Source organism: Salmo salar, chromosome 01 (genome assembly GCF_965601325.2).
Source record: "Salmo salar chromosome 01, fSalSal1, whole genome shotgun sequence".
Lineage (NCBI taxonomy): Eukaryota > Metazoa > Chordata > Actinopteri > Salmoniformes > Salmonidae > Salmo > Salmo salar.
The window spans coordinates 76,596,517-76,621,232 of record NC_138291.1 but is presented as its reverse complement, the minus strand read 5'-3'; the positions used below and the strand labels follow the sequence as shown (position 1 = coordinate 76,621,232).

The 24,716-nt window shown below is 44.1% G+C and overlaps 1 protein-coding gene across 8 annotated transcripts in view; it reads left to right on the top strand.

Annotated features, from left to right (window-relative positions):
- Nucleotides 1-21,408, top strand: part of dlg5a (discs, large homolog 5a (Drosophila)) — a 67,914-nt gene extending 46,506 nt beyond the window's left edge. For 2 of the 8 annotated variants that reach the window (XM_082976715.1, XM_082976710.1), the window contains exons 16-35: nt 399-491; nt 929-1,984; nt 2,607-2,727; nt 3,327-3,480; nt 3,980-4,116; nt 4,237-4,326; nt 4,992-5,160; nt 6,104-6,181; nt 6,938-7,100; nt 7,430-7,563; nt 7,874-8,038; nt 8,171-8,357; nt 9,885-10,033; nt 13,932-14,102; nt 14,187-14,380; nt 14,522-14,665; nt 15,456-15,583; nt 15,956-16,065; nt 18,675-18,784; nt 18,974-21,408. In XM_082976715.1, coding sequence (XP_082832841.1) covers nt 399-491; nt 929-1,984; nt 2,607-2,727; nt 3,327-3,480; nt 3,980-4,116; nt 4,237-4,326; nt 4,992-5,160; nt 6,104-6,181; nt 6,938-7,100; nt 7,430-7,563; nt 7,874-8,038; nt 8,171-8,357; nt 9,885-10,033; nt 13,932-14,102; nt 14,187-14,380; nt 14,522-14,665; nt 15,456-15,583; nt 15,956-16,065; nt 18,675-18,784; nt 18,974-19,077 — 3,657 coding nt within the window. In that variant the 3' untranslated portion in view covers nt 19,078-21,408. Of the gene's footprint in view, nt 1-398; nt 492-928; nt 1,985-2,606; nt 2,728-3,326; nt 3,481-3,979; nt 4,117-4,236; nt 4,327-4,991; nt 5,161-6,103; nt 6,182-6,937; nt 7,101-7,429; nt 7,564-7,873; nt 8,039-8,170; nt 8,358-9,884; nt 10,034-13,931; nt 14,103-14,186; nt 14,381-14,521; nt 14,666-15,455; nt 15,584-15,926; nt 16,066-18,674; nt 18,785-18,973 lie in introns of those variants that run through there. The other 6 variants (XM_082976721.1, XM_082976719.1, XM_082976712.1 and 3 more) reach the window with 6 other exon arrangements.
- The last annotated feature ends 3,308 nt before the right edge of the window (nt 21,409-24,716 follow it).

The window sequence follows — 24,716 nt, the reverse complement described above, 5'->3', positions numbered from 1 at the left end:
ACAAATACTTTTGCTTTTAAAGACTCAGGCTTGAGTACATTACCTACTTTCCTGTTTCCTCTCCCTGCGCTCCTCTCCTCGCTGCAGTATTTTATAATTCATCTCAGGCCTATTGTCATGGAAATGTGGGGATTGAGAAAAGAGAGTGGGGGTGTTAAAGTTCTAAGAAGAACCACTGGCCTAGATGTTCTAATAGTATCCCACTGCAGCAGCAGGCAGACTCAAATCTCTGGCACGGTGTTCTTCAGGTGCAGGGGATCTCTATTTATTTGGGGTTAGGGGTAGTTGAATTCTCAGTCTCTCTTGAAAGCAATACCACCTAGCAAAACTTTGTGTGTTTTAGAAGGATGTGTGGGAAGTGAGTAGTGGGTGTTCACTGTTTTTTATGTGTCCCCCAGATCAACGGCATCGCTCTGGACAACAAGTCGGTGACGGAGTGTGAGACACTGCTGAGGAACTGCAGGGACTCTCTCAGCCTCTCTCTCATGAAGGTGAATCTAAAGTAGCTCCTCTACTAAGCTCCTTGAATGCACATTAGCCTCATATTAGACTAAAGACAAGTTCTCCTCCAGTCAATGTGGTGCCACATTTTAACATAGGGCTTTCACTTGAAGGTGAATCTAAACTTCACTGGCCTCAAATCAGCCTTAATTTAGACTCAAGTTCTCCTGAAGTCCATGTAGTGCCATACACTGCAACACCCTTATTTGATGCTATAGCGGGCACTCTTTTTAGGACAGCGACTGACTTTCTCAAGAACAAACATGTTAGATATTACTGCACTGCAGTGACTAGATTCCTGGATAGTGTAAACTTTATTTTTGGCGGAAAGTTTAGAGTTTAGGAAAAAAGGAAATGTGTGTTTACTCGTCTAGTGCTATTCCTAACACCCCCTCTATCTCTGTCCTCTATCCTTTTATGTTCCCAGTTCTTCCCTCACAGTTCGTCGGGCCAGAACATTTTCGACAGCCTGCGCGAGTCATCGTCCAACAGCCGTCTCTCCGAGGTCCACTCCAGGAACAGTCGTAACCTCAAACACAACAGCTCCACACAGACAGACATCTTCTGCCCCGACACAGGTGGTAGTGTCAATGTCCAAGGAGAGAGGAGGAAGAGTAGGGGTGGGGAGGCCGAGGAGGGGATGGGCCCGTACGGGGACGTCAGGAAGCCCTTCTCCACGGGGTCTCTCCACGCCACCAGCCTCCGGCCGTCCTCTGACCTCGGTCTGGGTCCCCCGGGCCGCTACGGCCCCAGCGCCTTCCAGGAGTGCTGCTCTGGGTCCCCCTACGCCAAGCCCCCTCCACCCCCCATGACCTATGACCCCTCTAACCCCCCCGACTGCATCACAGTGGAGACCACCCTGGAGAAGAAACACAGCGGCGGCACCTGGCCGAAGATGATCGTAGGCGGGATGTCTGTCGCCGTGGATACGACCACAGCGACGACTCCGACCCAGCTGTCCATCTTCAAGTCACCCAAACAGAGGAAGTCCATCTTTGACACGGACGCCTTCAAACCACGGCCTGAGACGGCTCCCCCGTCTTCCAAGATAGAGTACCTGTTGCCCAGTCAGCTGGTGGCCCACTCCCCGCAGCCCTCCAAGACGGAGTCTCTCTCCTCCTCCTCTACGGCCACACCCACCCCTCCTCCGCCACCTACCCGCAGCGATTCGTTCAAATTCAAACACAAACAGCAGAGCAATTCCGCCTCCGACTGCACGCTCACCTCCGACGGGAACGGTGGCAAGGGGGAGGCTGTTTCCATGGTTACCGGGGAGGGCCACGGGGAACAAGAGAGGGAACGAGACAGAAACGGGAACCACTACTTCCTGGACGGGAAAGTGCTGACATCAAGGAAGTCATGTGATGAGGACATCGGACGCACCAGGGGGGAGGAGCCTGAGGTGAAGAGACCCCGCCCTAAATCAGCACCAGCTCTCCGACGCAGGATGACCCCCCAGTCCATCACTCTGCCCTCCTTCCAGGTCTGTTTGATGTTTAATGTATAGTGCTTTTCACTAAGGCTGGTCACAATAGTCTGAAGTGGCTTCCTCGCTTCTCCTCTCCATATGCATTAACATTAAAGAACTGAACAGGTGAAGTCATCCTCTAATATGTTGCGTTCACCTACCTAGCCTACCTAGCCTATGATCAAGGAGAGGAGACAAGAAGTGCATGCCACTTAAGACTACTGAGATGCACCTTGTCTCAAAACACTTAATATAAAAAGAGAAACAGCAGCACTGTGTGGCCTCGCACCCAGCCAGTACTCCAGGGTGATGCACGGCAGCCTTTTTGTGGCAGTATTTACAGCCCTTTCTGTGTGTGCCTCTCCACCAGGCTGCCTCAATGGTGATTGATGCCTCTGTATAGAGCTCCAGGCAATATGCAGCCCAGGACTCAAAGTGCTGAGTCCGGGGGCTGTGGTCTCGTCCCAGCACTCTTAAACAGCTCCTTCAGTTTACTTCTCGTCGTTCTCTTCTTTCTGTTTCTGGTCATTGGACTGTGACTGTGGTCCCACTCTGAAATGGGTCCTTCTCCTTATTCTCCTACTCTTTCTGTTCCTCATCATTAAACCCATTGATTTCTGTATCTGTCAACCATCAGAGCTACTCCAATGACGATCACTCCCCAGAGCCCAGAGAGATGCTTCGCTCCTCTCCCAACCGCTCTCACAGACACAGTGTGGGCTTCGTCTCCACCGTCTACAACGGTACCCTGCCTGCAAGTGAGTCACTCTCACACTTAAACACACACACTTTCCTCCTTTTTAATAAAAAAAAATCTATACTTAAGCCCCTTTTTCTCTTCAATTTCGATCTTGTCTCATCACTGCAACTCCCTAATGGGCTCAGGGGGCGAAGGTCGCGTCATGTGTCCTCAGAAACATGACCCGCCCAACCGCGCTTCTTAACACCCGCCCGCTTAACCCAGAAACCAGCCGCACCAGTGTGTCGGAGGAAACACCATTCACCCAATGACCAAGGTCAGCCTGCATCCGCCCGGCCCGCCACAAGGATTCGCTGAAAGCGCGATGAGCCAAGTAAACTCCCCCGGCCAAACCCTCCCCTAACCTGGATGATGCTGAGACAATTGTGCTCCGCCATATGGGACTCCCGATCACGGCCGGTTGTGACACTGCCCGGGATTGAACTCGGGTCTGTAGTGATGCCTCTAACACTGTGATGCAGTGCCTTAGACCGCTGCACCACTCAGGAGGACCCATAACACATATCTGGAGCCTCTCTAGCCAGTGTGTGTTGCTCCTATTTAACCGGTGTGGTGGTTGTTGTGTTCTCTAATCAGTGTGTGTGTGTGTTCTATCAGACTCGGCCCATCGTGGCCTGGCCCCGTGTCCAGCGGTGACCGCAGTGATGAGGAACCCAGTCTACACAGTCCGCAGCCACAGAGTCCACACCAACAACTGTCCCTCTGTCTCCTCCCAGATCTGCCAACACCAGCACAACAACCAACACCCCAGGTAATTACCCCAGACAGAATAACTACCCCGAAAATCAAGTGGAGCCCAGTCATTCTTAACGGGGGCAAATGATCGTTTAGTCTAAATTATTGGCTTGACAATATGACACTGCTTAAGTAGGCAAATATTTAGTAGGAAACAACTTGGTCATCATTATGATGAAGGCAATTTTTCTTTATGGCAATGTTGCCTTTAGTAAGATGTTAGTTAAAATTACCTTGCAACGCTAACGTTGGCTAGCTGAAATCCGGTGCTCTCTCCTCAATGTTAGCTAGCTAGCTAATGTTATACTACATCTAAAGTCAATCTGACGACATTACAATGATGACCAAAGGTTCTCCTACTAATTAGTTGCCTCCTTTGGAGATGTCGTGCTGTTTGAGAATGCATTGAGTAGCACGTTCAGTCGTGCACCAGTCCTTAAGATGACTTTCATAAAAGGCGTTAGTGACGCTATGTTCAACCCATGAATTATGTAGGAAGAGAGTGTGTGTGTCAGTCCGCAGCACCAGGGGCGTCTGAGCCTGGACCTGAGCCAAAAGCGTCCAGCAGCAGACTACTCCGAGTCCTCGTCACGCAGCAGCCGCACCTCCCATGGTACCAACTCACTACCCTCCAGTGCTCGCCTGGGCCTTGGTCAGTCACCCATGCACGCACGCCACATACACGCGCTCCTATTATACCTGCGCGCACACACACACACAAAATACTTATATTATACACACACTCTGATGGACTTTTCCTCTATTGCATCAGATTCTTCCAGTAACGTCCAGTACCGGAACGAGAGGATAAAGATCCCCTCCACTCCCCGCTACCCTCGATCTATGCTGGGCTCTGACAGAGGTACATGCATGGATGCATAATTGAACAAACAAATTAGTTAACAAAAATATTGATGTGTGGGTGGATAGACAAATTAATGAATTAACAAATGAGTGGATGGATGAATGAACACGTATTAAGATGCCTATTCCCTGAATACTGTACCTCTCGACCAATATTACCTGACTCTGGTCCCAAGGGGACTTTAGAATGCTCATTTTCCACTCAACTAAATAACATTATTCCAAATCAAACTGCTGACTATACTTGTGTTTTCTATGAGGAGATGTGACAGCCCTGTTAGCAGGTCATTTAAAGGTGCTGTTCTGTAATCTACTGCTGAAAAAGCTGGAATCCCCACAGTCATAACACTAAACACAGGGAAACACTTAAACCATATAGATTTTGTGTCCTGGGCCATTAAAGCTGGGGGTTAGCATGCTTGTGTCAAGATATTTACAACCTGGTTACCTGTCTGAGAAATGACACTGTAACTATGGACCAATTCTCTCCCTTTCTCGCTTTCGCTCCACTACCATGTTTTAACTGTTGTGAGTATTTTAATTGTTTTTACTAGGGTTATAAGAATGACAAACAAATTTTCCCTTGGGAATTAATGAAGTACGATCTCATCTTAATATCTCATTTAAAGTCTCTTACCCTCTCTCCCTGCCCCCCCTCTCCAGGCTCCCTGTCACATTCAGAGTGCAGCAGCCCCAGCCTCATCACTCCCCCCCAATCACCTCTGAACCTGGAGACTTCCTCCTTCGCCAGCAGCCAATCACAGAGCTCCATATCCACCCTGCCCAGAATCTCCGTCAGCCCTGTGCCAATTGGAGAGCGGAGGAAAGACCGGTAGGATGGGAAAGACGACAAACGTGAGATAGGGCTGGACGGTCTAAAACATGGTGTGGACTGGAGTTCCCCCAGCAGTTTTATTTTCTCTTTTCCACTACTAGCAATCCTGATTCAATTGGTCAAATAATCACCAAGCCCTTTGTTAGCTGGCTGTATCACAACTGGCCGTGATTGGGAGTCCCATAGGGCGACGCAGAATTGGCCCAGCGTCGTCCAGGTTTGGCCAGGGTGGGCCGTCATTGTAAATAAGAATTTGTTCTTAACTGACTTGCCTAGTTAAATAAAGGTTCAATTAAAGCTAACTCAGGTGGACTAGTGCTAAAATAGATTAACACTGGTCTAAAGGAGTACAGGTAGGAAGTGTGTGATGCGTTGATTATATATCAGCTATAATGCTCATGGTATATGCAGTATAAAGGTCAGTTGAGTGTTCCTGTCGTTTCTCCTTGTAGCCTGGTCCCAGATCTGTTTGTGCTTTAGCGAACTCCTCTGACCATGCCAGTGGAATGATCAAATTTTATTTGTCACATGCGCCGAATACAGCTGGTGTAGACTTTACCATCAAATGCATGCTTACGAGCCCTTCCCAACTATGCAGAGTTTAAAATAAATACACAAAAATGGAGGATAGATGATAATAAGAATAAAATAAAGAACAGAGTAGCAGCAGCACATGAGTATAAAAGTGTGTGCAATGTGTACGTATGCATGTTTGTGTGTTAGAAGGGTTCGCTAAACACATGCAGAAGGAACCAGGCTATTTTCCTTTTGTAATATTTAGTTGTTTCTTCTTCTCACACCAGACCTGTTTGGCCTCTGCATTTCTCTCTGTTTTCTTTTACTGTCTGTCCTTCCTGTCCACTTCCTGTCTGTTTTTCTCTCGTCCATCTCCTCTCTCGTTTTCTTCTCTTCCATCTGCCGTGTGTGTAAATGTCTCCAGGTCTCTGCACCGTAACAGGTCTTTTCTGAGGATCCCTCTGGCTGCTAGGCCGAGGTTCTCCTCTCTCAGGAGCCTCAGGTTTGTTGACTGACTGACTGATGGTCTAACTGTTAACATGCTTGAGTGTTGGATAGAAATAGTGAAATGAAGATGTAGACACAGGCCCACTTCAGAAACAACTCCTTGCCCCCCCATCTTGTGATTAGGAGCCAGGAGTTGTTTCCAGGCAGAGTCCATAGACTTGGAATGTGTAAAGCATGTGTTGTGTGGTATTTTTCACCCCTGAACAGCAGCTAGGCCTACATCCCACTTCTCAGTTGAACAGGTCGCATGCCAGGTTTACATTAGCCTGCATTTACCGGAAAAGATCCAGAAAACATCTCAACTATTCCTCTTGAACCGGTATTGATAGACGTGTGCTGCGTCTCAATTGTCACTGACAGTTTTGTGTTTGTATGGTTGGACTTGTTGAAATGTGGCCACTTGTTTCATGTGTGAAGTCCTCACTGAGGCTGCATGCTACTGAATGTCCGTGCCCTTTTGCAGATGGGATGGCATTCTGAGTGTGTTTGGGCCCAATGCTAGTCACCAGGCTGAATGTGAAGATAACTCTGTCCACCTCACTACCTCTGGATCTTTTGCTTGTCTTCTCCTTGTAGCACACAGTCTGTTATTTCTATCTGTTGGTTTTTCCTGTGATATGTAATATGTCTCTGTCTTGTGAAAATCAATATGTGAGCACCCTAATCCCTATGTAGTGCACTACTTTTGGCAATACCCTCATAGGGGAGATGAGATGCAGCCATGAAGTTTCTCATCCCTTCCTCCCGTCAGGCCGTACCTGGAGGAACCTCGTAATGTGATCGTTCAGAAAGGGGCGGAGCCTCTGGGCATCTCTATCGTCAGCGGCGAGAACGGCGGTATCTTTGTTTCCAAGGTAACCGGAGGCAGCATCGCCCATCAGGCCGGGCTGGAGTACGGCGACCAGCTCCTCGAGGTAACTTTCCTTTTTCATTGCTCCTTCCTGCCAAGGTTAAGGGTCATATCCGTTTCAGCTCAGGAGGAAATTATAAATGTGACGATGTAGACTGCAGCCAGCGCAGTCGCTTGCACATCTAGACTACACATGCTCCAGTTCCCCTCTCATGGAATAAAACATTACATTTAGCATTTTTGTCATTTAGCAGTTGTTCTTATTCAGAGTGACCTACAGTCAGCCGTTCATGCCTGAGAATGACAATTGAGAAGTGCCATTTATTTTCAGTGAGTTTTTTTCGATAACATCTTACCTTTCTCTCCTCCTTTTCATCTCCCCTCCTCCTCCAGTATAATGGTATTAACTTGCGTAATGCCACAGAGCAGCAAGCCAGGCTGATAATTGGTCAGCAGTGTGACACCATCACCATCATGGCTCAGTACAACCCCCACATGTACCAGCTGGGAAACCATTCACGCTCCAGGTCATACACACACACACACAGCTGGAAAACCATTCACAATCCACATAAAACAATTACATTTCTTCCCAGAGGTTAGTTTTTTAAATGAAAGGTAATCAAAGACAAAATGTTACTCATTCATAGTTCAGAAGTAGTGTAAAGTTGACCTCCGACCATGCCATTTATTATGTAAATCCCAAAGTAATCGTTTGGAGAAATATACAGGCACCATTTGGCACCTCTATCCCATTTAAATAGATGGCACCAATCTCTCCCATTCAATTGACTGAGGTATTAAGGTTTCTGTTTCTCTCTCTCTTTGCGTGTGTAGTTCTGGTCTGGAGCCGGTGAGCAGCCAGTCAACTCCCCAGGGCAGTGGAGCCACCACCCCTGACAACCACTCTACTATAGACACTCTGAGTGAACAAGATGAAGGAACACTCACCCCCTCCTCCAAACAGACCACCCCTACAACTAGTCCTCACAGCTTCATCAGGTAACACACACCTCTGACTGCTCCAGCCTCTCTAACCTAATGTGTGTTTGTATTGCAGGGGTTGGATACAGCAGAAGACACATTTCCGTTTCGTAAGGATTAGTAAAGTATTCTTCTTCCCTCCCCCTCCAGGATGTTGTCAGAGGGTAGTCGTAAGGTGTGTGAACCACGGGTGGTGACGGTGCGCAGAGCCCAGGGGGCAGAACTGGGGCTGGGGCTGTGTGGAGGGAACCTCCGCGGGGTCTATGTAGAGAGTCTGGAAGAGGACAGCCCTGCTAGGGGAACAGAGGGGCTGCAGCCTGGGGACCTCATACTGGAGGTAGGTTATACATAAACCAGTATGTGCGCAGATTTGATTTGAGACACTAGGGATAGTGTTTTGAAAAAATGTCGCTATTCGAATAGTATTTATTTTTGTTGGATATCCGGATATTCAAAATTATTAATATATCCCCCAAAAAATGTACGGACGTTTTTAACCTGAGCATTGCTGCGCGAGGGAGAGGCTGGTTCTATTGCTTCAGCGGCTTGTGGAGTTTATATGGGGCGGTGTGTGTTGCGAGCAGACAGAGGGAGAGAGCGAGACACAAAGTACATTTTGCTACAGCCAAGACTAGCTAACTTGTAGCAGTCACAATGTTATTTTATAACAGTGCCTGTCTTGACTGGAGTAGCCTACAGAAGCTAGCTAGCTACATACTTTTTAGCATTTTCACTAACCCTAAACCCTTTTCCTAACCGTAACCTCAGTCTCCTAACCTGCTATGAAAAAGTAACTTTGGTATCGAAGTGGCAAGAAAATAGTTTTCCCCCAGCTATAGCTAGCTAGGCTAATTAAGGCCATATGCTACACTTTCTCCCCAACCCCATTCAAATAAAACAGCCTACCTGTTGGTTTCTCATTATAGCCTACTCCTTCTCATTACCCTAGCTTTTAATTCCATTTTTTTATTCCATCTTGCATTGCATTAGTGAACGCTCACTCCACTTGCTACGCATTGAGCCGCTTTGATTGGCCAACATTAACAACAAGCTATTCACGTGAAGGCTACCGGTCTTTATTTATGGGGCGCACGGTGCACGTCAGGAAAACAACATTGAAAAGTTTGTTTCATTAAATTAAAGATTTGAAATGTCATGGTATATCCTTGTATGTAACAATGTCACATGGATATTTTCATTTAATTTAGATAAAGCCTTTTCAGCGTTAAAATCAGTTTAAATTAGGCTAATAATTTTTTTTTTCTTCCCGTTCAGATATTTTGAATAATTGTGCACATCCTTACACACACACACACACACAGAGAGTGTATAGTAACTTTTTTTCTAAGTGAACATTTTGCACCCTGCAGTATCTCTTCCGTAGCTCATTACCATTCCTCCTGCCTGTCTTTGTTCCTTCATTGATTGCCCCCCCTCTTTCTCTATCATGACATACTGTGGTCGATCTAACTCATACTATCCCATTCCTGGCATGCTCCCTCCCTGTTCCTATAAGCTCTGTTCTCCAAACAGACCTAGAGTTTTTTTCATCAGGGCAGAACACGCAGTAGAGCTTTCACCTTTCATCCCCCTGGCAATTCTCCTCATCTTCTGTCATCATCCTCCTCCCCCCAGAATGAATCAATAGACGGACACTTCATATAGCCAAGGGGTTTCCCCTCCTCCTTTCCTCTTCTCTGTCTCTCTCTTGTGCACGCTCACACTCTCTCCCTCTTTTTGTTCTAATTTGTTACGGTTGGAATTTGAACGTTTGTTTTCATTTGTTTGTGTAATGTATGGTGTTGACCCAGTAAAGGTGATTGTAAATTCTCTCTCTCTCTCTCTCTCTCTCTCTCTCTCTCAGTATGGGTCAGTAAACATGAAGAACAAGACAGTGGAGGAGGTGTATGTAGAGATGCTGAAGCCAGCCGAGACGGTCACTTTCAAAGTCCAACAACGACAGGACGACTTCAACATTGTCAAAGACACACCGGGGGACGGCTTCTATATCAGGTACACACACGTACCCTGACCCCAAAGTGCCTGTTTTTCATGATTCCCTCTATGCGATCTACTGTACCTCCATGCACCTCCACTTCTATGCCTTCAGAAAGTATTCTGTGGGGCGGCATGTAGCCTAGTGGTTAGAGTGTTGGACTAGTAACCGCAAGGTTGCAAGATCGAATCCCCGAGCTGACAAGGTAAAAATCTGTCGTTCTGCCGCTGAACAAGGCAGTTAACCCACTGTTCCTAGGCCATCATTGAAAATAAGAATTTGTTCTTAACTGATTTGCCTAGGTAAATAAAGGTTAAAAAAAATAAACATTCACACCAAACTACAAAAAATACTTTATTTTTCTATTTTTTTTTTTGTTATGAACAAAGAACACTAATATACAGTATCTTGATTAGATGAAAATTCAACCCCTGAGTCAATACTTGTCAGAATCACCTTTGGCAGTGATTATCAGTAAATGTAGTCTTGGTAAGCAAATCCAGTGTATATTAGGCCTTTTGTTTTAGGTTATTGTCCTGCTGAAAGGTGAATTTGTCTCCCAGTGTCTGAACCAAGTTTTCCTCTAGGATTTTGCATGTGCTTAGATCTGTTCAGTTTCTTTTTATCCTAAAAAGCTCCCTAGTCCTTGCCGATGACAAGCATACCCACAACATGATGCAGCCACCACCATGCTTGAAAATATGATGGGTGGTGGTACTCTGATGCGTTGGATTTGCCCCAAACACAACGCTTTGTATTCAGGACAAAGAGTTAATTTCTAAGCAATATTTTTAGTGCCTGATTGCAAACAGGATGCATGTTTTGGAATATGTTTTACAGGCTTCCTTCTTTTCACTCTGTCATTTATGTTAGTATTTTGGCATAACTACAATGTTGTTGATCCATTCTCAGTTATCTCCTATCACTGCCATTAAGTTCTAACTTGTTTTAAAATCAACACTGACCTCATGGTGTACTCGCTGAGCGGTTTCCTTCCTCTTCGGCAACTGAGTTAGGAAGGACGCCTGTATTTTTGTGGTGACTGGATGTTTTAATACACCATCCAAAGTGTAATTAATAAGTTAACCATGCTCAAAGGAATATTCTGTCTGCTATAAAAAATAAATGTTTATTTTTATTACACATCTACCAATAGGTGCTTTGAAATGGGCTTGAAATTCACTGCTTGACTGAGGACCTTACTGATAATTGTATATGTGGGGTACAGAGATGGGGTAGTCATTTAAAAATCATGTTATACACTATTATTGCACATGTGCAACTTATGTGAATTGTTGAGCACATTTTTACTCCTGAATTTAGGCTTGCCATAAAAGGGGTTGAATGCTTATTGACTCAAGACATTTCAGCTTTACATTTTTTTTTATTAATTTGTAAACATTTCTAAAAACGTACCACAATCTCTATTTAATCCATTTGAAATTCAGGCTGTAACACAACAAAATGTGGAAAAAGTTGAGGGGTGTGAATACTTTCTGAGCACATACAGTGCATTCGGAAAGTATTCAGACCCTTTTCCATATTATGTTACTTTACAGCCTGAATTTTAAATGGATTCAATTGAAATAATACCCCATAATGACAAAGCGAAAAAATGTTTTTAAATGTAATAAATACAAAAAACTACCTTTTTTACGTAAGTATTTAGGCCTTTTGCTATGAGACTTGAAATTGAGCTCAGGTGCATCCTGTTTCCATTGATCATTCTTGATGTTTCTACATCTTGATTGGAGTCCACCTGTGGGGAATTCAATTGATTGGACATGATTTGGAAAGACATGTCTATATCAGGTCCCACAGTTGATAGTGCATGTCAGAGCAAAAACCAAGCCATGAGGTCGATGGAATTGTCCATTGATCTCCGAGACAGGATTGTGTCGAGGCACCGATCTGGGGAAAGGTACCAAAACATTTCTGAAGCATTGAAGGTCCCCAAGAACACAGTGTCCGCCATCATTCTTAGATGGAAGAAGTTTGGAACCACCAAGATTCTTCCTAGAGCTGGCCGCCCGGCCAAACTGAGCAATCGGGAAGTTGACCAAGAAGCCAATGGTCACTGACAGAGCTCCAGAGTTCCTCTGTGGAGATAGGAGAACGTTCCAGAAGGACAACCATCTCTGCAGCTCTTCACCAATCAGGACTTTATGGTAGAGTGGCCAGACGGAAGCCACTCCTCAGTAAAAGGCATATGACAGCCCGCTTGGAGTTTGCCAAAAGGACTCTCAGACCATGAGAAACAAGATTATCTGGTCTGATGAAACGAAGGTTGAACTTTTTGGCCTGAATGACAAGCGTCACATCTAGAGGAAACCTCGCACTATCCCTACGGTGAAGCATAGTGGTGGCAGCAGCAGCATGCTATCATGTTTTTCAGGGGCAGGGACTGGGAGACTAGTCAGGATCGAGGGAAAGATGAATGGAGCAAAGTACAGAAAGATCCTTGATGACAACCAGTGGTGTAAAGTACTTAAGTAGTACTTTGTAGTATTTTTACTTCAGTTGTTTTTTGGGCTATCTGTACTTACTATTTATATTTTTGACTACTTTTACTTCACTACATGCCTAAAGAAAATTGTATTTTTACTCCATACATTTTCCACGACACCCAAAAGTACTCCATACAGTTTGAATGCTTAGAAGGACAGAAAATGATTCAATTCACACGCTTATCAAGAGAACATCCCTGGTTATCCCTACTGCCTCTGATCTGGCGTACTCACTAAACACATGCTTTGTTTGTGAATTATGTCTAAATTGTGCCATCTGGTTTGCTTAATATAAGTGTTTTTTTTTATTTGTACTTTTACTTTGATACTTCAGTGTATATATTAGCAATTACATTTACTCAAGTAGAATTTTACTGGGTGACTTTTCTATTAAGGTATCTTTACTTGACAATTGAGGTCCTGCTCCAGAGCGCTCAGGACCTCAGACTGGGGCGAAGGTTCCCCTTCCAACAGGACAATGACCCTAAGCACAGGCAAGACAATGCAGGAGAAAATCCCCAAATATAGGTGTGCCAAGTTTGTCGCTTCATACCCAAGAAAACTCGAGGCTGTAATTGCTGCTAAAGGTGCTTCAACAAAGTACTGAGTAAAGGGTCTGAATACTTATGTAAATGACTTAGTTCAGTTTTTAATTTTCAATACATTTGCAAAAATGTAAAATCTTGCTTTGTCATTATGGGGTATTGTGTGTAGTTTGATAAAGGGAAGAAAACACTTTCCAAATGCACTTTCTCTTCATCTAAAGCAATTAGGTCCCACATCCAGGAGGACCATCTACCATCTCTCTCCCTAGAGATACTGTCTATCTATCATACAGCAGGGTTGGTTTACCTGCAGACAGACCGAGCAGACTCTTAATTGGGCCCAGGCTAAATGCCCTTGTAGAAAGTGTGTGCGCGAGCGCACGTCTGTCACTTTGCATCTATGTAGGCTCAAGGCAGACCATACAGTAAATAAAGGCTGTGAATGAAGAGGAGTAAGGGGAAGTCTGTGTTGGTAAGTGCAGCTGTTTTGTTGTTAGGAGTCTGTAGAAAGCTGAGAGGTTGTGTCCCAAATGGCACCCCATACAGCACCCATTTAAAAAAAAAAAAAATGTATAAACCAGGCCTCATTGGGCTCTGGTCAAATGTAGTGCACAATATAAGGAATAGGGTGCCATTTGGGACTTGGCTGGAGTCTCTGCATGGCAGCCGCAGTCACTAGTCATACAGGCCCGGGTCGTGATGTCATCGGCACTAAATATGCACACAGCTCCACAGATACACTTCGAAAGAGTTATGGGGCTCCAACCATACTGGGTGCAGGGTAGCACACACACTAACCCTCTCTTCCTTCCTCTCCCTCCCTCCCTCACTCTTTCTTCCTACCCCTCCCTCCATCTCTCCAGAGCACTTTATGAGAGGATAGTGGAGGCAGAGCTGGACCTGAGTTTTAAGAAGGATGACATCCTGTATGTGGATGATACTCTACCAAAGGGAAGCTTTGGCACCTGGATGGCCTGGCAGCTGGATGAGAACGCACAGCAGATCCAGAGAGGACAGATACCCAGCAAATACATGTGAGACACACTCAGACATGCAGACGCATACACACACGTCATGGCTCTTGTGTAATTATATTGTTTCTCTGTGTGCCTGTGCAGGATGGACCAGGAGTTCTACCGTAGACACAGTATGACAGAGCTGAAAGACGACAAGGACAGTAAGAGCCTCTCTGCCGCCGCCAGGCGATCCTTCTTCAGGAGGAAGCACAAACACAAACGCAGCGGCTCCAAAGATGGCAAGGAACTGGTGGCTCTGGACGCCATTAGCACAGACTCTATACCATTCCTAGAGGGTGAGGGGACACACACCTTCACATGGATAGAGAATTGGGCTGGAGTGTGTAACTACCTAGAGGTTAGGTGCAACTGATTTGATTTTGGTATTGGGCATTTGTGTGTGAGACCATGTATATGTGTGTCTCACTCCCTCTCAGACTGTGTGAGCCTGGCGTACCAGCGGGTCCAGAAGATAGAGTGTGCGTCTCCCAGGCCGGTTCTGATCCTCGGTCCTCTCTCAGACCCCGTCAAGGATATGCTGGTCAAAGAGTCCCCCGGGAAGTTCTGCAGATGTGTCCTGGGTGAGTAAAGTACAACACAGTACCACAATATGATACTAACAATACATTACAACAGCGTACACAAGCATCTACAAAATAGGCCTACCCCAACTTGCCGACTGAGCACAGTTCACTCAGGACTGAGATTGTTTTCCAAATGGCACCCTATTCCCTATATAGTGCACTACTTTTGACCGGGCTCTGGGGATAGGCTGCCATTTCTGACAGACATTGTCTTGCTTGCACTCCAAAAGCCACCTTTGTCTTAAAATAATTAGAAAAGAAGACATTTTAGTCATTTAGCAGATGCTCTTATCCAGAGCGACTTAGTTAGTGTATTCATCTTAAGATAGCTGGGTGGGAAAACCACATTTCTTAGTCATAGTGAGTACATTTTTCCTCAAAGGAGCTATCAGCGAAGTCATTTCAAGTGCGAGTGTTAGTTTACGAAAAGCTTTTTTGTACCATGGTCTTGTAGTGGATGGGAGCTTCGACTGGGTCAATTGTGCGCCGCCCTATGATACTCCCGGTTGTGTGACAGCCTGGGATCTAACCTGGGTCTGTAGTGATGCCTCAAGCTTTGCGTTGCAGTGCCTTAGACCACTACACCATTAGGGAGGCTCTCTGTATTCCATTTTCAATAAATGTGCATACATTTCTATAAATATGTTTTCACTTTGTCATTATGGTAGTGTGTGTAGACATTTTTGCAATGGAAATTAGTCTGTTTTCTGATGTTTGGTTCCTAATGAATGTAACCCTGGTGTTACTGGTTTTCTGTGATTCTGACGTCGGCCTGTGGTTTCCTCAGAGGTGATGAAGGCGTCCCAGCAGGCTATAGAGCGCGGCGTCAAAGACTGCCTCTTCATCGACTACAAACGCAGGAGCGGCCATTTTGACGTGACCACCGTGGCCTCCATCAAGGAGATAACAGAGAAGGTACAGCGTCAGGGCTGGTCTAGGATAAGTTTTACCTTTTTAAGATAATAGTGAATAAGATTATATGAACTGGGGGACCTGATCCTAGATAAACATTCCTCCTTCGTTACATCCTCTTCTCTTTTGTCAGATACAAGTGTTCCCCTTTGATATTTCAGAATTTGTGAAAGGTGGGTCAATTTATAAATGTAGCATTTTAAAGATGTGGTCGATTTTATGCCACCTCAAAAGAATTCCTTGGGTTTTTGGATTATCACAATTAACAATGTTCTGTGGTACCGGAAGTGAAGTCTTTCATTTGATCCATTCTGAATGTAGTGTGATCTTGTTGTACCTTAAACAGAACTGAACTAAGATGTCCTCCTCTCCCAGGACTGTCACTGTCTGCTAGACATCGCTCCCCACGCCATCGAGAGGCTGCACAGCGTTCACATTTACCCAATCGTCATCTTCATCCGCTACAAAAACTCCAAGCAGATAAAGTAAGTAGCCAGCCAAACCCATCATCTTCAAAGACCTTTAGTGTTAAAACATTCTAGGTCTTTTAAATGTGATCTTTAGTGTGTTTTCTCCATTTCTACTTGGTGGTTGAGTTCACAGAAAGCTTTTGTGTGTGGGATGTTCCCATGGATCAGTAAATCATTGGACAAATTAATGGGATGTAAGGGTGTTTAGCACTATTTAAAACTACAGTATAATAGCGTTATAATCCCCAGGCTCCTTTTCTTCTCAACTACCCCCCCCCCCCCCACCACCACCACCACCACCACACACACAGAGAAATCTCCTGGCTGTATCTCTGTTCTTTGATAACTTACTCTCCTTCTTTACCGGTCAGTAATGAAGAGATTGGATAGATTTCCTCTGTACCATGGTACCATTAATCACTCAGCACTCATAGGCTTGTCCCAGTAGTGAGTTGAGTTGTAGTGCCATGTTTTGGGGATTTGGAGAGATCGATCTATTATTTATAAAATATATTGTATAGATCAATAAATACAAAGGCTATTAAAATAGGGGTACTTTTTTATTATTATTGGTACATATACTGTATAGTATGTGGCCCTAAGTTTTATCATTACAAAGAAACAGTTAAAGTCGGAAATTAGCCAGATATATTGAAACTCAGTTTTTCACAATTCCTGACATTTGATCCTAGTAGAAATTCCCTGTCTTAGGTCAGTTAGGATCACCACTTTATTTTAAGAATGTGAAATGTCAGAATAATAGTTGAGAGAATGATTTTTATTTCAGCTTGTATTTCTTTCATCACATTCCCAGTGGGTCAGAAGTTTAAAAACACTCAATTAGAATTTGGTAGCATTGCCTTTAAATTGTTCAACTTGGGTCAAACGTTACAGGTTGCCTTCCACAAGCTTCCCACAATAAGTTGGGTGAATTTTGCCCCATTCCTCCTAACAGAGCTGGTGTAACTGAGTCAGGTTTGTAGGCCTCCTTGCTCGCACACCCTTTTTTAGTTCTGCCCACAAATTTTCTATGGGATTGAGGTCAGGGCTTTGTGATGGCCACTCCAATACCTTGACTTTGTTGTCCTTAAGACATTTTGCCACAACTTTGGAAGTATGCTTTGGGTCATTGTCCATTTGGAAGACCCTTTTGCAACCAAGCATTAACTTCCTGACTGATGTCTTGAGATGTTGCTTCAATATATCCACGTTTTTCCTGCCTCATGATGCCATCAGTTTTGTGAAGTGCACCAGACCCTCCTGCAGCAAAGCACCCCCACAACATGATGCTGCCACCCCTGTGCGCCACGGTTGGGATGGTGTTCTTCGGCTTGCAAGCCTCCCCCTTTTTCCTCCAAACATAACCATGGTCATTATGGCCAAACAGTTCTATTTCTGTTTCATCAGACCAGAAGACATTTCTCCAAAAAGTACGATCTTTGTCCCCATGTGCAGTTGCAAACCGTAGTCTGGCTTTTTTATGGCGGTTTTGGAGCAGTGGCTTCTTCCTTGCTGAGCGGCCTTTCAGGTTATGTCGATATAGGACTCGTTTTGCTGTGGATATAGATACTTTTGTACCGGTTTCCTCCAGCATCTTCACAAGGTCCTTTGCTGCTGTTCTGGGATTAATTTGCACTTTTCGCACCAAGGTACGTTCATCTCTAGGAGACAGAATGCGTCTCCTTCTGAGCGGTGTGACGGCTACGTGGTCCCATGGTGTTTATACTTGCGTACTATTGTTTGTAGAGATGAACATGGTACCTTCAGGCATTTTGAAATTGCTCCCAAGGATGAACCAGACTTGTGGAGGTCTACTATTCTTTTCCTGAGGTCTTGGCTGATTTCTTTTGATTTTCCCATGATGTCAAGCAAACAGGCACTGAGTTTGAAGGTAGGCCTTGAAATACATCCACAGGTACACCTCCAATTGACTCAAATGATGTCAATTAGCCGATCGAAACTTCTAAAGCCATGACATCATTTTCTGGAATTTTCCAAGCTGTCAACTTAGTGTATCTAGACTTCTGACCCACTGGAATTGTGATGTAGTGAAATAATGTGTCTGTAAACAATTGTTGGAAAAATGACTTGTCATGCACAAAATAGATGTCCTAATCGACTTGCCAAAACTATAGTTTGTTAACAAGAAATTTGTGGAGTGGTTGAAAAACGAGTTTTAATGACTCCAACCAAAGTGCATGTAAACTTCAGACTTCAACTGTGTACAAGGACCTTGAGCATTCTCCAGTGGCAAACTGTTATCAGGGGAGCTGTCTCTATTAAAGAAGATTATTAGCTAATCACATCCTATTAGTATGTCAAACATTTGAAGATTCCATTGATCATTTATCTTAATAAAAAGTGGCATTGGTGTTACTCAATTTAAATGACATTGTGAGCTAAATGAATCATCATAACACTAGTAAATCATTTTTAAAGGGTTAATTACCCAAAATGTCATACCAAAAAAACACTGCAATTGAAGAGCAACCCAGAGGCTGTCTTTTAATACTCTAAACAGGCTTCCTTTCCTCTTGTACTCTGCCAATGTCTGGGAGAAGAGCTTTGTCTGTGTTAGTAGTGAGCCTGTGTCCTAATACTTTGTGCTGGTTTCCTCTCCTCAGGGAACAGAAGGATCCAGTGTATCTGCGGGACAAGGTCTCTCAAAAACATTCCAAGGAGCAGTTTGAGGTTGCACAGAAGATAGAGCAGGAGTATAGCAAATTCTTTACAGGTTGGCATATTGCACTGTACTGTGTTGTCTGTCTGCGTGTTTGCCTTTGGCTATGCCCGTGTATGTGGGTAGATGAGTGTCTGCATGTGTGGCATCTTCCCCGATGAAGACAGCTTAAGTGTGTGGCTTTTCTTTTTATGTGTGGCATCTTCCTACCTTGTTAACCGTTTGTCTGCTGTATCTTTCCAGGTATTGTCCAGGGCGGCACTCTTCCCTACATTTGCACTCAGATCATGACAATAGTTGATCAGGAACAGAGTAAGGTCCTGTGGACTCCCCTTGGCTGCTCCTAGAGGGTGGAGGCCACCACTGCACCCTGCGTCACTGCGCCTCTCATCTCCACTCACAACAAACACTAAAAAACCTTCCACACTATACCAATAGGTACACTACAGTGAGCTATTACACATGTAAACTAGTGATATTTTTGTTATATAGTTTTATTATGATGTTGATTCGTATCTTAACCAGAGCCTCTTATTATTCTGTGTATTATGAAGCAGGTTGGTAGCACTGACAGTTGATGTTAAAGTTAATTCGGTCTTCCTTAAGGGTTTAATGGTTGTGTTTTTGTAATGTTGCGTTGTATGCATCTGTTTACAGTAAAAAAAAAAATAGTCTTGAGTATTGGTGTTAAATGTTCTGCTTGAATGTGCATTACACCCCCCCCCCCCCATGACGTAAAGAACCCTGACCCAGAATTGGCCCCAAACAAACCTGTGTACCAAATGACATCAACCTGTTTTACACACCACGTTCAATGACTGACAACTAATAATGTGGAATAATAATGTATGAGAGTTTGTGTGTACGAGTGATAGTTACATTATTGATAAACTAATTACTTTGTTGGTTGGATTGAGTCATGGATTTTGATGTTTTGAAGTTGATGCCATAGAAATGAAACCTGTAGAACAGATATAAAGCTCTCCAAGCGACATTTGTCTTATCTGTAAAAAAAAAAAAGAAAAGTAATCCGAAAGTTGATTTTGGATCGGTCAAATCAATCAATTCTTGCTTCAGACCAAACTTCTATGTGCACCATGTGTGCAACAGTGTATCAATCAATTCAATTGTGTTTCTATAACAAAGAAAAAGCCATGAAAATCAGCCGTAGCGAATGGTGTCTGTTCTACTCGTTATGTTTCTATGGTCACTGTATGTGAGTGGACAGTTTACAGGCCTATCGGAAGTGCCTTCTGTCGGAGACTTGGTCCAAAAACAGACCCCCAGCCCTTACCCATTCAGATCTAATGAAACAGGATAAGTAGAAGCAATATGGAGGTAGAACCTCCCCACTGCCCATTGGAAGGCTAGATGGAGCCATCACCATGTTGTTTACACCTATCTGGTACCTTCAGATCTGTAAACACTAAATCTGCAAACACCATAGTGTTAACACTATAGATCCACTTCCAATGTTAAGTGTTAACACTAAAGATCTGCAAATAAACACTATAGAGCGTAAACACTATAGATCTGCAAGGCTCGGGCTTGTATTGGGGCGGGGCAGTACAGAGCATATGACAATGGTAAGGTTGTGAGGGCGACCACCTCAGAATGCACTCCAGGGCTAGACAGACCACTGTGTCTCGATCACATGCTATCTCTTGGTCACATATTTAAAGACGCTATAGAATATAACAAATATATGTGTGTAGGAGTGTACATACAAACTCACAGGCACTTGAGTACCTGTATGTACAGTATGCAGATGCATCTGAAATCTTATATTAGATGTATTTTGACTAGGTCTCGGGCCTAGGGAAGTTCAACAGTTAAGTCATGTCTTAGCAGGTATTAGCATGTTTTTTAACGGTTTTATTTTCGTCTTGTTTTGTGGTTTGTTGTCAGTCACTTTTTTAAATGTACTCACAAATCAGAAAGACACCATGGAGCAAATGTGCAGGGGAAAATCTTAAAGAAAATACTTTTTTTTTCTTCCTTAAATCTGTTGAAATGTTGTCGTTTTTTTTCATTATTTAATTTCTTGATTTTTTTTTATCCAAGAGGCACAAAAATATTGCTATTGTCCCTCATTTTTTCTCATCCTTGAACCCCGTTCTCATGTATCCTAATGTTGTGCCAAAATCCAGTACGTCAGTTTTATCTTTTTATTTCTGTTTTGCACTTGTTATTCTGTGGACCTTAAAACAAATAGCTGTTTCCCAGTAGACTTTATAAATAAATAGGTACTATATAATTTTTACTGTAACTAATTCACATTTTAAATGTATCACGTCAGTTCCTTACATTTCATTGATGGCCTTTTTATTCTTTAACCTTGATTAGAAAACAACTGACAGATTGCTCCTCCTTAGTTGCATTCTCGATGAAAAAGGGATTTCTTGCACAGTTTTTCAAATGAAAATCGGACATGAAGTTTGACTATTGGGCTATATGATTAGGCATAGTAAGTAAAATTGTAATGTAACCCATTTTCTGAGTAGATAGATGGTTTAAAATTAGAAGAGGGATGCCACGTAACATGGTTCTATTTTTAGGAGGAACGACTAGCTGCCAGGTACTGTTCTGATTGCGGTTTTCTTTATTAAAAAGAATGATTTGTATCAAATGTTGAGACATTAACATGAGAATAAAAGTCTTTTTCTGTATCACGACGACATGGCTTCTGTGTCAGACTCTTTAGTGGGGACTCACACTTGGCGACAATGGTGAGACTATCAGCAACCAGTCATTTTCAATAGAAGAAGACAGAGACACAGCGACTTAACATTTGGCAACTGGAGAGCTCGCAACCGGTGTTCAACATTTCACAAGTTTATAAAGATTTCAGCAATGTGACTGCACAACAGCCAATTGGGAGACCCCAGCTCTTCCAAGCAAGCTTTGATATTGGCTAACATCCAAACTGCCATCATGCATACTGTTGGAAGGATACACCCACCAGGGGATATCTCCCTGACTTGATCGCTGATTCTCGGCAAGTCTGAGTCCCCAGTTATTAGTCTCTTTCACTCTCTCCCTGTTCTTGAATGAGTTACAGTTAGCAACCTTGTTTCATTCAGTGCTAGGAAATATTAGAATTTAGACCGCTTAAAGGTCCAATGCAGCTGTTTTTATCTCAATATAAAAGATTTTCTGGGTAACAGTTAAGTACCATACTGTGATTGTTTTCAATTAAAAAAGAAACCAAAATGGCTTCTTAGCTAAGCGCAATTGCTCAAGCTAGAATTTTTCAGGAGTGGTCTTAGTGGGGAGGGGAAAACTGAAAATTAGCTCTTTGAAAGTCTTACCTATTTGTCTATCTAATTTACTGCCTGGTGATGTCACCATGCAGGCCAAAACTCCATCCTACCAAAACATGCAGAAATGTAAGGCAGTCTTTCCGAACAGGTCTTGCACTAAAAGGGCATTATCATAATTGTAACAATTTCAGAGTATTATTCCAAACTAATAGGCTGGAAACATGTTTTCTTCTACTTAAATACGTTTGAACCCTCACCTTTGTCTTGAAACAGAGTAGATATTTATTGTCCTTTTTGCATTGAAAAGGTACCCAACCAGATACCACACAGTTACCAAAAGGACAGCTTTAGCACTTGGATGGCCTGGCAGCTGGATGAGAACGCACAGCCAATCCAGAGGACACATCCCCAGAAATTATACTGAACAAATATTGGAGTCCACCTGTGGTAAATTCAATTGATTGGACATGATTTGGAAAGACACACACCTGTCTATATAAGGTCCCATAGTTGACAGTGCATGTCAGAGCAAAAACCAAGCCGTGAGTTCAAAGGAATTGTCCACCGAGACAGGATTGTGTTAAGGCACAGATCTGGGGAAGGGTACTAAAACATTTATGCAGCGTTGAAGGTCCCCAAGAACACAGTGTGCTCCATCATTCTTAGATGGCAGAAGTTTGGAACCACCAAGACTCTTCTTAGAGCTGGTCAACTGGCCAAACTGAGCAATTGGGGAGAAGGGCCTTGGGCAGGGAGGTGCCCAAGAATCTGATGATCACTCTGACAGAGTTCCAAAGTTCCTCTGGAGATGTGAGAATCTTCCAGAAGGACAACCATCTCTGCAGCACTCCACCAATCAGGACTTTATGGTAGAGTGGCCAGACGGAAGCCATTCTTCAGTAAAAGGCACATGACAGCCCGCTTGAGTGCCTAAAGGACTCTCAGACCATGAGAAATAAGATTCTCTGGTCTGATGAAACCAAGATTGAACTTGCCAAGTGTCACGTCTGGAGGAAACCTGGCACCATCCCTACGGTGAAGCATGGTGGTGGTAGCATCATGCTGTGGGGATGTTTTTCAGGGAGTGGTGAAGAAGCTGGACGTGGAAGCCCTGGGCTGTGGTGGTTATGTAACCGATGTGAAATGGCTAGTTAGTTAGCGGTGGTGCGCGCTAATAGCGTTTCAATCAGTGACGTCACTCGCTCTGAGACTTGAAGTAGGGTTCCCCCTTGCGTTGCAAGGGCCGCGGCTTTTGTGGCGCGATGGGTAACGATGCTTTGTGGGTGTCAGTTGTTGATGTGTGCAAGGGTCCCTGGTTCGAGCCCTGGTACGAGCCCAGGTTGGGGCGAAGAGAGGGACGGAACCTACACTGTTACAGTTACACGTGGTTTTCGGTTGTGAGGCCGGTTGGACGTACTGCCAAATCATCTAAAACGACATTGGAGGCGGCCTATAGTGGAGAAATTAACATTAGATTCTCTGGCAACAGCTCTGGTGGACATTCCTGCAGTCAGCATGCAAATTACCCGTTCCCTCAAAACTTCAGACATCTGTGGCATTGTCTTGTCAAAACTGCACATTTTAGAGTGGTCTTTTATTGTCCCAAGCACAAGCTGCACATGTTTAATGATCATACTGTTTAATCAGCTTCTTGATATGCCACACTTGTCAGGTGGATGGATTATCTTAAAGGAGAAATGCTCACTAACAGGGATGTAACGTATTATAAAAATGTATGGGTGAGGTAAAGGAGATAGGGTAACGTTTTACAACTACAGGGTTGAGACATGACTTTGAGGAGGAAGAATGACAAAGTTCCTGATATGTATTCTGTACCACCTTGTCCTCCAAGTCCCCTCCTGTCTTGCCTGTTTTAGAAAAGGGTAGGCTGCTTATGCCTGCCTTCCGTGGTGTCTGTTTCAAGACAGCTGCTGACAGCTCATCTTAACTTGAGAAAACTCCCGTCTTACGGCCAGTGATCTTTGCTGTTATCAGCCCTGGCCCAAGACGCAGCCTTTCTCAGCTTAACATTCCCTCCAACCATGTTGCCATGGTGAGCGGTAATGTATATTTGTATTTTCATCATTCTATCCGGGTAAGTTTTCAGCACCCCATGATTGAGGTCTTCCATCATGATGGTTGCATCCAGAATGGCACCCGATTCCCTTTATAGTGCACTACTTTTGACCAGGGCCCATAGGGCTCTGGCCAAAAGTAGTGCACTTTATAGGAAATAGGATGCCATTTGGGACGTAACTGATGACTTCCAGTCCCACCCTTTCGAAATGGCCTGTAGGATTATCACCTGCCTGATGCTAAACCCTTCATCTCTTCACCGGTCCACACTGGGTCGGGTCATATTCATTAGGCACTAAACGGAAGACAACACACAGACAGGGAAGGACCAGCTGAACTTGTCCAATAAGAAAAGCTTGTTATTGTTTTCTGTTACAAAATGTGCAAAATGCCCAAATGAATATGTCCCAGGGCTAAGCTGGGTGGCTCTACCCTTCCTCAGCTCTCTGGGCCCTACAGGAACTGACTCCTCAGCTGGCACCTTGCCACAACAGCTGGCCAGCCGTGACACACACATGCTTTCCTGGAACATGATCAGTCCAGGATCCTATGGCCTGTCCACTAATAAACACACTGAACACTACGGACAATTTACCATTTAGGGACAGGAGTTTTCCCTAAACACGTGACCGGACTAGGAAAAACTC